The sequence below is a fragment of the Chondrus crispus genome, genomic scaffold, assembly GCF_000350225.1.
Source record: "Chondrus crispus Stackhouse genomic scaffold, scaffold_221, whole genome shotgun sequence".
NCBI lineage: Eukaryota > Rhodophyta > Florideophyceae > Gigartinales > Gigartinaceae > Chondrus > Chondrus crispus.
The window spans coordinates 114,541-128,824 of record NW_005179097.1 but is presented as its reverse complement, the minus strand read 5'-3'; the positions used below and the strand labels follow the sequence as shown (position 1 = coordinate 128,824).

General features: G+C 54.0%; 1 protein-coding gene across 1 annotated transcript; it reads right to left on the bottom strand.

Annotated features, from left to right (window-relative positions):
* Window positions 1-12,668: 12,668 nt before the first annotated feature.
* CHC_T00004245001 (hypothetical protein) lies at window positions 12,669-12,938 on the bottom strand. Its single transcript, XM_005715538.1, has one exon. It carries the CDS (start codon window positions 12,936-12,938, stop codon window positions 12,669-12,671), a length of 270 nt encoding a protein of 89 aa, XP_005715595.1.
* Between the last annotated feature and the right edge of the window lie 1,346 nt (window positions 12,939-14,284).

The window sequence follows — 14,284 nt, the reverse complement described above, 5'->3', positions numbered from 1 at the left end:
CTCGAATCCTCCCCCTTCCCTGCTTCATTATATCTACTACTGTAGTCCCCTTCCTTCAGTTTGTAACGGTAGGACTGCGCGTCGGGCAGTAACGGTCTTGCACTGCGGCGCCGGCGAGGTACGCAGGTGTCACACATTAGACGGTATGATTGGGGTACAGTACGTACACGAACACGAATTGCGCTGCTCAACTTACCGGGCGGCAAGGTAATTACCTTTCGGATTGGAAATTAACCAAAGCGGTATTTATCATACACACTCGGGTGTTCGAGTACAGTATGTACACTGGTTGACACTCGGCGTTATACCAAACTTACCACACGGGAAGCGAAAATGAATCTGTAAAACGTCCCCCGTGCCTTAATATGAAGAACTCGTGACTTCCCGGGTGCAGGAAGAAATGCGTGAATCCACCCTTCACGTCCTACGACATCAGTGTGTTGCTGCGGTACAAAACTGAGAAGAACAACGGTATAGTCTCCTTTCATACGCTTCCCTTCTATCAGTTCTTGTGTTGGCGATGGAGGTTTAGTACAAACCTTCCATTTCCCCTTTCCTCTCTGTAGTGCAATATGCCTTGCAGGCGGGGGCCTAGTTCCGATGGCACAACACAAGCCACCAAAAATAGCCGACGGCACAGCGCTACAGATTTTTGTAGCTCCGTTTCCCTTTAAGCAGGCTTGCGGCCCGCCGTAGCTCGGATCCCAAATGAGGGGGAGCAAAAGGAAAAGCCCCGTCCGGGATCAAGGTGTGGTAGAGTCTTTTGAAAGTCAACTACTCGACAAGTAGGGGTTTCTATGTAGACCGGATCCGCTGTGTGGTATGTCCAATGCTCTTGGAGCGCCTTCTATACCTTATGCTGACAAAAAAGTTTCTTTGTGGGAGATATAGCAACAAGCTGCGACGGACGAAAGCAACAGTGGCTGCGCAACACGTTCGTGCTGCCCGATGGCAAAAGAACCAACAAAGGATCGGTCGGAACCAAACCCCGATGGGAACCAACGCTGTTTTACTATCGCGGCATTTTATTGTTGATGGATCCCCGAGTGCGGTCCATCAGAACACGAGTGCTTAGTAAGGCGTTTAAGGCTGCGGAAGCAAGGAAAAAACTACACCCGGACAGGGCATAATTGCAAGCAAAGCAGTGACAAATAGACATTCTAAATTAGAGCGATAGTCTTGCTCGACACCGTAGTACCTCACCCTTTTAGAAAGGTTCCCAAAAGGAGCATCACAGCTGTGCGCATTTCGCCGATATTACAGAAAGTGTTTAAAAATTTCAGACTCCTGTGCTGAAGAAGATCATCCTTTTCACCACACTGCAGTTGCATTAAAGAAGCGAGGAAAACCCGAACACTAAAAGACAACCCCGAATCGGGATCTAGCGCTTCTTCGAAAGCACTGTATGATAGTCCAGGTGAAGACGCATCTGCGTCAGGAAGACTTGGCGAAAACCCTATCACCATCCCCAATCTTCTGAGTATGACTTTAGCCGCTCTAGAGGATTGGCCCCACTGCACACCAACAGCATACGGCTCTACGAACTGCTCGATGTTTTCAAAACCCGCTCGTGTTCTGATTTCCTGGATCATGTGAGACCACGGGGTCGGATGACCTCCTGGCCTCTAGTCGTCGTCGTGTTATTCTATATATTATTTATAATGGCTGGCTGTCTTGTGCTGTCGGACACCCATAAAGTGCATTGGTGAATGGGTTGTGGGCGGTCAGACAGTCTCGGGGCTCACCGGTGGACTTTGTGGGGGTGTTAGTTGTCGTAGTTTGGTGAGGTGGTTGTGTCGTTGAGGTCCTGTTATTTTGGTGAATAGGTCCGCGGCATTGTCTGCGGTGGGAATGTGTTTGACCGTTATGTTTCCCTTCCACATCAAGATGTAGTCTTGGATGTGGTGGTGCTTGATGTCTATGAATTTCCTGCGCTTTGTCGGTGCACTATTTTTGGCTACACTGATTGCTGCTTGGTTGTAGACAATTCAGGGAGTTGGCTTCGTTCCGGTTTTTTGATGTCGTCGAGCAGGCTTCTTATCCATTGCGTCTGCCATGTAGCTCGTGTGTTGCAAGATATTCCGCTTCGCATGTTAATGTTGCTACTTTGGACTGTCATGATGATATCCAGCTTATTGGGGCCTTGTACAGTGTGTGTACTATGCCTGTTCTCGATTTGCGATTGGGTCATTTGCGTAATCTGAGTCACTATACGTGAAAAGTTTGTGTCTGTCTGGTGTTTGGCGTGGGTGTACGGTATGCCATGTGTTCGCGTGTCCTTGAGGTGTCAAAGAAGCCGTTTAAGGTTGTGTTAGTGTACAGCGGTTGGTTTGGGCATGACGGTGCCAATTTGCTTACTGCTGTGTGGATGTCTCCTCTGGTGCTGTCAGCAATGCATCTGAGATCTCCTATCGTTTGTTAAAATTCGCTTGCTTCTTGCAGTGGCAATTCTTTTCTTTCATGGATTCATCACAGGGATCTTTGTATGGCAGTGGGAATTTTCTCGGGTTGCAGTCTTGCAGCCCTGCCGTGCTTATAATCGTGTGTATCGCTGCCGCTTATGAGACGTGTACGTTTTTGGCGTGGTCTCTCATGATCACCAGTTGAGGTACTGTGGAAGGAATCCTAGTCGTTTGATCCTGTATTGTTGTTGCAGTTCCTTGAATAGTTCGTCGATCAGTGTCTTATTTGTGGCTATGAGTAGGAAGTCGTCTATACTGACGGCTGTGATGATTTTGCCCTGTGCGCTGTGTCTGTGGAATATGCTGGGGTATGCATCGGCTTGTTGATATTTGTGTTTTTGAGGTGTGCAACTAGTCTATCGAATTTTTTTGGATGCTGGTGGTGTGCCATATATGTGTTTATCAGTCTTCCTGCTTTGCACTGATGTTTTAAGGTGCCATCAGATTTCGGGTATTGTTTGATGCATACTGTTCTTTGGGGGGGTGTTTTCGTGAAGGTATGCAGATGTTATGTCGAAGTGTTCAACCTGCCATTGCTTTGCCGCTGCAATGAACAGTGTAGTGCAATGCGCCTGTCAGGCAGAGACCGCGGTCCGATGGTCCAGCAAAAGCAACAACAGCAACAAAAAGAAGAACTGCCGACGGCACGGCGCTACGGAGTGTCCGACTCGCCCTTCTCCGTTTAAACGAGCTTGGGACTCGTAGTAGCTCAGATCCCTGGTAGGGGGGGCACAGACAAATAGCCCGGCCCGGGATCGATGTGGTAGAGACTTGCAAAGAGAACTGCTGGACGATAACTGTCGCGCGCGGTAGTGGCATTTCGCTTTGCTCTTGAAACGAAAGGCTGGCAGGGGCAGCTCTCCGTCACACAGCACTGGGCCCTTGGCCGGGCCACCGATGTGCCTGACACGACGGAGTCCTCCCCCGCACCACACCTCGGGACTTCAAGCATCCGGTCGCCTCGAGTAGACCAGAGCGCCTTTGCCCGCGAGGCATGTCGACCGGATGCGATCGACGAAGGGCCGCATTGCGACGCAGATCGGTACAGCGGCCCAGAAGTTCTAAAGTACCTACGCAAAGAAGTTCTACTGAAAAGAGGCCGGCGCGAGCGCTCGTCGCTTGAGGCTTTTGTCGCTGGTTGTGCGAAAGAAGTACTCAAGCATGCCCGGCAGGTCCTCAGTCAGGTTGGACAGCGGCTCCCACGTGTGATCCACGTCGTTAGGCAAACCTTCGCATTGAACCTTCACTAAAATTTCCCCCTTATCTTCCCTTATCCCTGCGAGAGAACTGGCGACCTGATAGTCACGGTCCAGGCTAGTGGAAGCCTCGATGAGCTTCTGCGAGGCCGGGGTTCCTTGCAAGCCTGGTCGATATGGTAACATTCTTCGGGCATGAACTACTTCCCGCTTTCCGTGAAGCAAGTTCTCAATTTCGTAGGTCCATTTTGACAGCGATTTCGTCACTCGACGGGGTCCCCGCCATTAGAACTGTAGCTTATGGCCGCCGGGACGCGTCTGACGAACTTGCACATAGTCGCCAATCACAAAAGAAGGGCGCACAATACCCGTCTTTTCGTTGTGCGCGACGACGCGGCGCTTGCGGGAGGCAGATGCTAACTCCAACACTTTGCGGTGCATGGAATCCGCGGCGTGTTGTAGGGGTGCAATGCCAATTAGTGTTTGGATGTTCAACTCATCACGCGCAATTGCCGTTGGATATTCTGATATTGGCATTGCGCGAAGCAGGGGACGGACTGGTCTGTGTCCTGTGAAAACTTCAAGCGGAGTCCCGTACACCCCCTTGCCATTCGCATCCCGCAATCCCAGCCTGGTCAACGGGGCGTGATTCAGCACGCCTTGCATGCATTCCGTGATTCCTGGACAATCCCTAGAGCTGAGATTCCAATCACTGAGGCCGGCTCTACACGCGCGAAGCACCTCGCGACACATCCGTTCAACGGACCCGTTTGCCCAGGGGCAGTACGCAGTAACGAAATGGTGGTGGGACCGAGCCTCCTCGACTAGAGACTTTAGAAGCTCATTTTTGAAGTGAGAACCCTGGTCTGTGACCAAGTAGTCCATAGAACCAAAGCAGCCTATCGACGTACCGAGTGCCTCAGCTGCATTATCGGCACTGCAGCTATCGGTAGGCCAGATCCAAGTGTACGATGATAGGTCGTCCCGGATAATTAGGATGTAACGTTTTCGATCTGTACCCTTTTCCATGTACAAGTAATCTAGATGCAGAATCTCGTTTGGGCGTGACCCATGTAATGCCGTACCAAGGGGACGTGGTACGGTTTTCCCACCGCGCGTAACAACACAGTGTAGACAACCCCGCACTAGCGCTGCAGTGTCCCGATCCAAAAATGTCCACCAGAACGCCTCGCATAAAATTCTCGCCGTGGCATCAACCCCCCGATGTCCAACCGTACCCGAGTGAGCAGTAGCTAGGAGCTGGAGTTGGACCTCAAATGCATTCTCCGGGACCCATATGCCGCCGTGGTGCTTCCATAATTGTCGCTTGTGTCTGTCAATAGGTGTGGGGGGCGGGAGCGCGCGCGGTCCTGCGCACTGCGAATTGATGAAGACGTTGGCCAGTCGAAATCTTCGGGGGAAGGAATGACCTGTCGTGCGTCCTGGAGGAGCATGCTCGCTACAGTACGCATTTGAGTTCCATCTCGGCGGTAGCCCCTTGTACATCTTGTCATAACGTCTGCGAAGACATTGTCCGTGCCACACACGTGCTCGATAACGTAAGGGAAGCGAGATAGGTAGAGTGGCCACCGTTGCACTTTAGATACGATGTGGCGACCTAGGGCAGGTTTCAAAGCGAGCGGAGCAAGCACGAAGAGTAGATTTCGGTGATCCGTGTAGATGTGCATCTGCTTTTGGGCTTGCAGCATATAGTCCATTTTCATGAAATTTGAAAAATAGCATACCCCTCCTTTTCGAAAGTCGTCCAGTCCTTTTGTGATTTCTTGAAAGCCGAACCTAGAAAAGCGATAGGGTCGTGCTGCTGTTCTCCAACCGGCAGTTTTAGCTGCTCCTCCGTGGTCTGGGTGACCGCCCCACCCCAAAACCGCCCAGACGCGTCCGTGAAGACGCACAGCATTTTGTTGGGATCGGGTTAGGCCAACGTAACGGCCGAGTGCGGGGTTCTCGGCAGATCCTCGAAGGCGCGTGTGTGGGTTAGGCCCCAATCGAGAGGGCCTAGTTGAAGGCGTCGAATTGACCGCGTGTTAAGTCTTCCAAAAGCGACGTAGGCCTTCTCCAGAAGAGAAGTGAGGGCAGATGCCCTCTGCACAAGTTGCGGGATGCGCAATGCCATCCATTTGCAGCAATTCAGAAACTGCGATAGTTCGTCAGCGGTCACAGGACGGTGCGTGTCTTTCAATCCAGGCATATTGGAGGGGTCAATCTTGGACCCATCGCCGGACACGAGGCGGCCACACCATTTGATCTCCCGCGCGAAAAGAACGCACTTTCGAGCTGAGAAATATAAGCTCTTGTCTTGGCATATAGAAAAACATTTCTCGAGACAGTCGAGCAGTTCGGTCTCCGTCGCAGCATAGAGGTTAAGTCATCAAGCCATGCTTTCATATTGGCGCGAATATCAGCGAACAGGGGCTCAATGGAGCGTTAGAAGTGGACTGTTGCGTTCGCAAGTCTCGGTAGGACGCGCTTCGAAGCGACGACTCCGCGTGGTGTGACGATTCCACAAGCACTGTACGAGTTGGGGTGCAATGGAAACTGCCAGTAGCTTGAATGAAAGTCCAGGCAGGCGAAGCACTTGCTTATCGCAAAGTCGTTGACTTGAGCCTCGAGGTGAGGCATCAGCCACGCTTCTTTTGTCGTTACTGCGTTGAACGGACGGAGATCAACGGCAAGACGCATTCCTGCCTTAGAATTCAGCTTGGGGACTAGTAGTGGAGCAGACTGCCATTCTGCCATTGGCATGTCGACAACAAAAGCAAGGTTGCGAAGCTTGTCGACGTATTCTCCAGGAAAGCGCGTTGATCTGGAAAGTATCGCAGATGCTTGAACTATACTGCCCGCCGGCCTGGTTCGAGCCGGGTTACCATTGGGGGACCTCGGCTGGTCGGGACTTGCCCAGCCGAATTCGAAAATCGCCTTGTGACGTTCAAAAAGGGTAGAGGGGCGGCGTACACCTTCCTCTGTCATGTCGTTCTTGCGCGCTTTATCTATCATACCAGCAAGTGCGGCATCTCGATCTTCGGCTGGGTCGTCCCCTAGGTCGATGTACACGTCAGCATCATCCAACCCATCTGCCTCATCCCCACCCTGGCTGTGGAACGTTGAGCTGGACTCGAGCCTTCTTTGTGCCATTATTCTATGAATTGAGGAAGAGTTCCCTGCGCAAGGGTCATTTTCGAGACCTTGGGGGCTGAAAAGGGACGGCACGTCAACCACGGAGCCAAGTTTGTCACGTGCGGCGGCCATGAGGACGCGATTGTCCATGCCAAGAGCGGCGAGTAGATGGCATCCCAGGTAAGCGTGCGTCATGTGGTTGCCGGCTACACGTGAAGGATCCGAACGATAAGTAATTAGTAGTAAATGGCACAAATTAGGCAATTTAGTACAGTAGCTGGTATACAGTAAGTAACAGCTACTGTAGCGGGACAAGTGTCCTGGCGTCCCACTTAGGGGTTAAGACCGGGGTCACCTGCCCCGTTCTGGTAAACGGGAGGCAGACTCGCCTTCCTTCCCTTTACGGCCAATTGCTATCCCGTTCCGGATTCCCTTTGAGTCTCAGGCTTCTAACCCGTGACCGGCCGTCCGGATCTAACACCATCGACCGGCTGCGCGTCACCGGCCGCGTGAGCCTTCCCTCTTTTCGAGTCCATCCGTACGGTTTGCGTTCGCGCGTGGGTTACCCAGCGGCGCGCGCTCTCTTACCTCTAACCCCCCTCGTTTCCGAGTGGTCGGTACGAAGGTAGTTATATCACAGGTCTTGGTTTCGTGCCCGGTTGGCGTCGTGGAGCTGCTCGTTGTATCACCTTGTCTCCTTCTGTGAGGAGGTAGGGCAATCATTCACAAAGTGCTTGCCGCTGCAGGTTGGATTGAGGCAATCCGGGAATTCGCGTTTTCGTTTATTCGCTGAGAAGTTTGATCGCATTGGATCTGCCTCCCGCATGTACTTCCGTGCAATTTCATGTGGGCGGCCAAAACGCAAACGCAGAACACTCGGGGCACGCGTCACTTGCTGCGCGCAGTTCGAATGCCCTCATTGCCAGAGTCGGTGTCCTCATCCTTACTACAGAACTGGTATCTAGTGGTCACGTCATGGCGATCGAGTGCCTTGGCTTCCTTACCCAGCTCCTGCACAAATGCGCGGAAATCTCTACCGAATCCTTCTTCCTTCTTTAGGCGTAGTGTAAGCTTCATGCCAGCTCTGAGCTGAGGATGAGAGATCCGTGTCATTATGTGCTGCACGGCAAGCCTCGGTTGCTTGCTTACAAACTCGTCATAACTGCACCTCTGGAGCGTAGAGGTGTACTTTAAGCACAGCCTCCAGAATTGTCGTTCCAGAGTGCATGCTGTGCCACGCCTCTCCATGAAAACGTGGCGTAGCTCGCGTTTCAGAAACGCAAGATCGTAGTGGGAGAGGAGGACCTAGGAGTGCTTCTCGACGCAGTCTTTCAGGTCCTCTTCTGTGATGTCATCGGTATCCGATGCTGGCACCTATCCAGCGACTACGAAAAGCTCAAGGATGGCCTTCGAAATGCAGTTGCGGTAGGAGGTCATGGGCATCTTAACTGTACAGTCAGCTTTTTTCTCTTCAACCCGGCGTTCGTAGACCTCTCTTCTCTGAGCAAACAAAACGAAGTCCGATGTAGATATGTCTGTGAGGCGGGGTGCCTCAACGGACTCCACGATTGTCTGCTTCACGCTACCAGACGGCCCAGAATCAGATTGATTGCGGTCCATATCCCTCGGCCTCTTCCGAGTTGACAGCTCAAGCAAGGAATTTCTCACCGCGGTCCTAATCGCGCGAGTAATTACTGTGGCAACCGGCGGGTTCGAAGTTCCTCGCGAGCGAGGTTGGACGACGTCGGCGGGCGAGGGAGGCGCGCGCGCAGGGAGGAAGCGAGGACGAGGGTCTTTCTGAAGGGCGGCTCCGTTGGCGATGCTCCCCGAACCGATGATCCCCGCCTACGGGGATCTCTCGGGGGTTGCCTTTATTATCGCAAGGGTAACTGTCGCGCGCGGTAGTGGCATTTCGCTTCGTTCTTCAAACGAAAGGCTGGTAGGGGCCGCTCTCCGTCGCACAGCACTGGGGCCTTGGCCGCGCCACCGATGTGCCTGACACGATCTCCCCCGCACTACACCTCGGGCCTTCACGCATCCGGTCGCCTCGAGTAGACCACAGCGCCCTTGCCCGCGAGGCACGTCGACCGGATGCGATCGACGAAGAGCCGCAGCGCGACGCAGGTCGGTACAGGTGATAAAAAGAGTCGACCCTTTTGAAACGAGAGCGAGTCACTGCGAAAAAGGTTCGGACCTAACAATCTGTGCTGATATCGTCACAGACATGAATATGGCTCAAAGGAACCAAAGTAGCGTATTGTTGATTGCGACTCCCGTGTCACTACTGCCGTAATGACTTCTATTCACCACCGAAATCGAACACATCGGACAAACGCAGCCGCTTAAGCATTCATTCCGAAGTTTTACTACAGCTTCACGGCGACTTAATTTCACAGACGCACAGAGGATATTGTCCTTAGCTGCTTCCTTCCGAATTCACAACCTTCATGAAGGCAAGGGGGCCGTTCCACGTCCCAGCAACTACAGACCCACTCTCGGTATTCACCACGAGGCCACTCATATTATCGTTAAAGTGCGCCAGTGTAACCTCAGTCCCGTCGCCCTGTTTGTGCAATATCTTACCAGCTGCCTCACGAAAGTTGAACGTATCCAGGGGCGATAACGTGGTCTTGGTTTCTTGAATATGTATTTCCCTGCCATTCTCCGCATCAAACGTGATCGAACTATCTGTCAGTCCTGTCATTGACCCCCCGTCTCATCGTCCCACACTCGAACCGCTTTGTCATTTGACCTCTACGCAACTCGTTTCCCATTCTCACACATCGCCACGCTCCTTACGTAATTTGTGTGTCCGATCATCGTTTCCCCTAATTGACTTCCCGTGTTGGCGTCCCACACTCGCACAGTTCCGTCATAAGGCCCTGATACAGCCCACTTGCCATCAACACTCATAAACACATCGCTTATCTCAGACGAAAGACCTTCAAAACTTTGACTTACCTTCTTCTTCATGACTGACCAAACAATCACATCGCCGTCCTCGTATCCAATGCACGCACAGCTTCTGTCGTTAGAAACAAAAGCAGCAGTTGCTTGCCTACCGTCAAACACGACTTCGCTTACCGTTTCTGATGTTGACTTCTGCCTTTCAGACCCCGGAATTTCATTTATGCGATATAACTGTGATTCAGAACCGTGTGCAGTACTCTCAGTGCGACTGACAACATCTGCAGCTCGATGCAAGCAAAAGCACACGGCCACTGTTTTGTCGATTCTTTCTCATGCTGTTCCAATCCAAGTGCCTCGATGACTTGGCAGCCGTCCTTCCTCTAGTGCTTCGGGTGGTGCTCCTTGTCTTGCTTCCTCCGGTACTTGAATCGTCCTGCAAACTTCTGTCACCGCTGCTTCTTTGCCGAGAATTTATTTCTTCTCCGTGCTGAAATGATTGCAGGAATGCTTATGATATCTGTCCCCTGTCTACTAAATGTGAATATTTCCAACTCTGCCCCTTCATGCTCACCATATGCCTATCCTACAACTGCACCGTCTGAATCGAATGCGACGAGTTGAATTATTGAATCTGCAATCTTGAACATCTCTGTCAGGCTTCCATCGGCGGTAGCAAGACATGGCTGGAGTGGGAGCAGCCAAGGTCGCGGAGCAAACCTCTTGAATTCCGACAAAACCTCTCCACGTTTTTCAATTCTCGTGTGTGCATCGTCCGATTGTAAAGCTGAAAACAGATTCCGGCAAAGCCGTCGTCGCAAGACGATATATTCAGCCGCGCAGCCTTCATCACTAACGCTCTTCCGGACAACCACTCATTCCCACATAATCCCCCTTCCTCACGTACAACCTCACTCAGACCTTTCACAGCTTCCTCCAACTGCGATACAGCTCTTCTTAACAAAACCTTAATCACCCTCCGAGCACCGACAAGCAAAGAACCTGGGTCCTTCACGAGCTTGGCCTTCAGAAGCACACGATAACTATTCTCGAAAAAATTCTTCTCCGTCCTGGAACCCTTGATCCTCAACCACTGTCTCTACTAAGTCCCTCCCTTTCCGGTAGCTATCTACAAGCTTCCGACACCGGTGTTGATCCCAAGCAGAACCTTCCATCGGCTCTGCTTCATGCACTGCGAAATCCTGCGTGATCATGAAGACGTACCCATACACTCTTCGTCTTCACATCGTACTGCATATTGACTGCATAACCCCACGCTGTTCATCTTTTTGGCGTATTCTTCGGCAGAATGAACCTCACCCGTTTCCCACAGGTCCCTCAACGCCGCTACAGGGATCACATCCTGTTTCTTCATAACACACAACCCGCCGTACAATTCCTGAAACGATAAACGTCCTTCGTGCCCACCAGAGCCTAGAACTTGCAAAGACGAACGAAGCACCGCGCAGAGCGATTCGTAGTCATCCTTTGCTTCCTATCTACCTATTTATTCGCTCTCTTTGCTCTCCGCTGTCTTCGATCTCCATCATGTATGCTGTCCATAACTCTGGTAGGTTCCCAACACGTTTCCCTCGCCCTCGTTTAATACTTACTCCTGCAACATTGCAAGATTCTTGCCGAAAGCATCTCTTGACGTTGGGCGCTCTACCTCAGAGGCCATTGCACCGCTCGTATGAATGATTATATTACTTGCATCCTCCCCTCTCTGTTCTCTTGGAATGAACTTGATTTGTTCGCCCAATTTGTTCGCCGAGGTACCCAGGGTTCGGGTCTCGCGTAGAGTACAGCAGCCTACTCATTCGCACACCATTGCTCTCAGCAGTGCTGGCCAGGAAAGACAGATGTAGAAGAAGCTGTTTCCGTTATTGTTGCGGGCCCATACATCATCGAAGATGAACAGGCACACACGATCAGCAAACCAGCCTTGTACCCCTACTAGAACCACGTCTAGATCGGCCTCATTGGATAACTTTTCCCCTTCATCACATCCCCCAGATACCTTCATCGAATTCGTTGTTTCAGCTCCAATTCCCTCGCGTCCCTCCCAAGAGTTGAAAAGTGTACTTCGTCCGGAAAGCGCCCAAGAATCTATTTGTCATGTGTAATTGCTCGTAGTACGCACGTCTTTCCAACTCCGGGTTGCCAAATTGCTGTCGCTTCTATATGGGGAGTGTTTCCGTTTCTCGAGACAGCGGCTTTTAGCCTCATCTCCACTGTATCAGGAGCAACTCTGCCGTGGTCTGAGTGCATGTCAATGTGCACGGACGGAGGGTTGTAGTCTACCGGAAAGCTGGCCTTGAACATTTTCTTCCACTCTCCTTGTGTGCGTACTTCACTGACCACATGGAGTTCAGTCCTCACCCACGCAATAGATGCATGGAAATCTTTTGCTTTTCGTAGGCGCCCTAGTGGCACGTTTCGATCTCCAATGGCAGATTGCAACGCACTCAAGTTGCCCTTTTTTCTTTTTGTTTTGCTTTTTGGGTTCTCCTTTTCATTCTCAAGCTCTTTGATCAGCTCTGATACGCAATCTATAGGTGAATAAAGTGGTGGAGAAATTGTGGAACGACCTTTCCTTGAAATTTAAACTTGGGAAAGCGGCAACTCATCGTCTTTCTACTCTGTCCGTGACGTCGTTACGTAAACAAACACACTACTCAGTGTCGTACGCAAACCGGCTCGAAATCGTAGAAGCAGAGCATACTGGATACGCCGACAATGGAGCCGGGAGTCGGCATGCAACACAATGCGCAGCATGTGCATCTTCCACAGTTGGCAATGAGATACAACAGTGTACCCGAGTGGTACAGTCAGAGAAATATTATGGGGTCAGTGACGTGCCCCTGGGGTCCTCGACGCTTCCCTACGTCGCTTGTTAGACATCAATTTCGTCTACTGTAATTCTTTCACATCTTTAATGCCGGCGGCGCGGTGCTCACTCCTGTGCTCACTCCTCCTCTCCGACCTTTCGCCTCCGCCACTCCCGGAGCCACTGCTCGTCCCCGAGCTCGACCAAGCACTCTGCCATCGCCACCAGGAAGCCCATGACCACGCCCTCCCCGGCCCCGACCTCGACTCTCCATTCGCCGAACCTCGCCGACCGCTTCCCAACCGACACGCCGCCCCATGCCCCAATCTTGCTCACCTCGCTCTCCCACCCCCGCTTCCCGCCTAGCCGCACCTCCTCGCCAGCCCCCTCCGCCCTCCAGACCACCATGTCATACCGCCGTCTCACCCGCTTTACCTTTCCCCTTCTCAGCCGATCCCGTACCCCGCGCACCTCCCCCGTCGCTCGGAACTTGACAATCGCCGCGTCTTCCCCCCCGACGCGCAGCATCACGCACTCCTCGCCCTCCTCCTCCTCCCACATCGCCTTGCCCCTGGGCAGCGCGCAGTGGAGCCTCTCGGCGCTGGCCAGCGGCACGTCCTCGCCGCACACATCCGCGGCCGCCCCGCTGAACACCTCCACGTACCCGAGCTGGGCGAGCACCACCACGCCCGGCTTCTCCGTCATGCCTAGCCCGTTCACCACGCGCGCGCACAGCACGTCGACGCGCTTCCCGTTCTTCCCGTACACCTGCAGGTCCACAAACCGCTCCGTCACGCCGCTGACGCGGTTCAGCAAGCCACCCGACGCCATCTGGCAGTTGCGCAGCGACTGGGCGTGGACCCACGCCACGCGGGCGCCGCCTCCGGCGCCGCCCTCCTTCGCTGCGTCGGGCGGGGTCGCCGGCACGGTCTGCAGGTCGCGCACGCGCATGCCCGCCCACGCGTCGATGTAGCCGGCGATGATGCGGCGGAGCATCGGGCGCAGGCTGTTCTCCTCGGTGCTGAGCTCGCCCCTCCACATCTCGGCATAGTGGCTGGGGCCGTGCTCTCCCCACACGTCGGCCCACAGGGCTTGGGTCTCGCGCAGGGCGAGCAGCAGGTCCTGGCCCGTGAGGGCGGCGTCCAGCGCGCCATCGTACGGCAGCATGGCGCCGAAGAAGGCGGCGGTGTCATCGTGGTACTGGCGCGCGTGCAGTATGTGGGTGAGCCACACGGCCGAGATGGCGCGCGACGGGACGATGGGGCGGTGCGGATACTCCTTCTTCAGCGGCAGGAAGCGCTCCAGGTACTGGCGGGCCGCGTGAGCCAGGAAGCGCGGCGAGGCGTACTGCGGCGGCAGGGCCAGGTGGTGGTACAGGGCGAGCTGGCGGCGGGCCGCGGCGTCGAAGTCGAAGCGCATGGCGGTCGGCGGAGACGGCGAGGGCGAGGGCGAGGGCGAGGGCGAGGGCGAGGAGTGGTGTGTGGGCGGGTCGAACGGCTCGCGCGGGAAGCGGGCCTCCCAGAGCGCGCGGGCGCGTTGGCGCGCGGGGGCGATGGCGGGCGCGGGCAGCAGCGGGCGGGCGAAGAGGTTGTCCAGCGGGGTGGACGGCGGGAGGATGCGCAGCAGGTCGGCGCGGTACTGGCGCGGGGAGAGCATGTGCAGCACGTGCAGGCGGTGGACGTCGGGCGGCGGGAGCAGGTGCGGGGCTAGGGCGGGCGGGGCGGCCGCGAGCAGAGGGAGCCACACGTGCTCGT

Excerpts from the sequence above, each read along its gene's own strand:
- CHC_T00004245001 (XM_005715538.1), bottom strand. The coding sequence starts at position 12,938 with ATGGTGGTCTGGAGGGCGGAGGGGGCTGGCGAGGAGGTGCGGCTAGGC.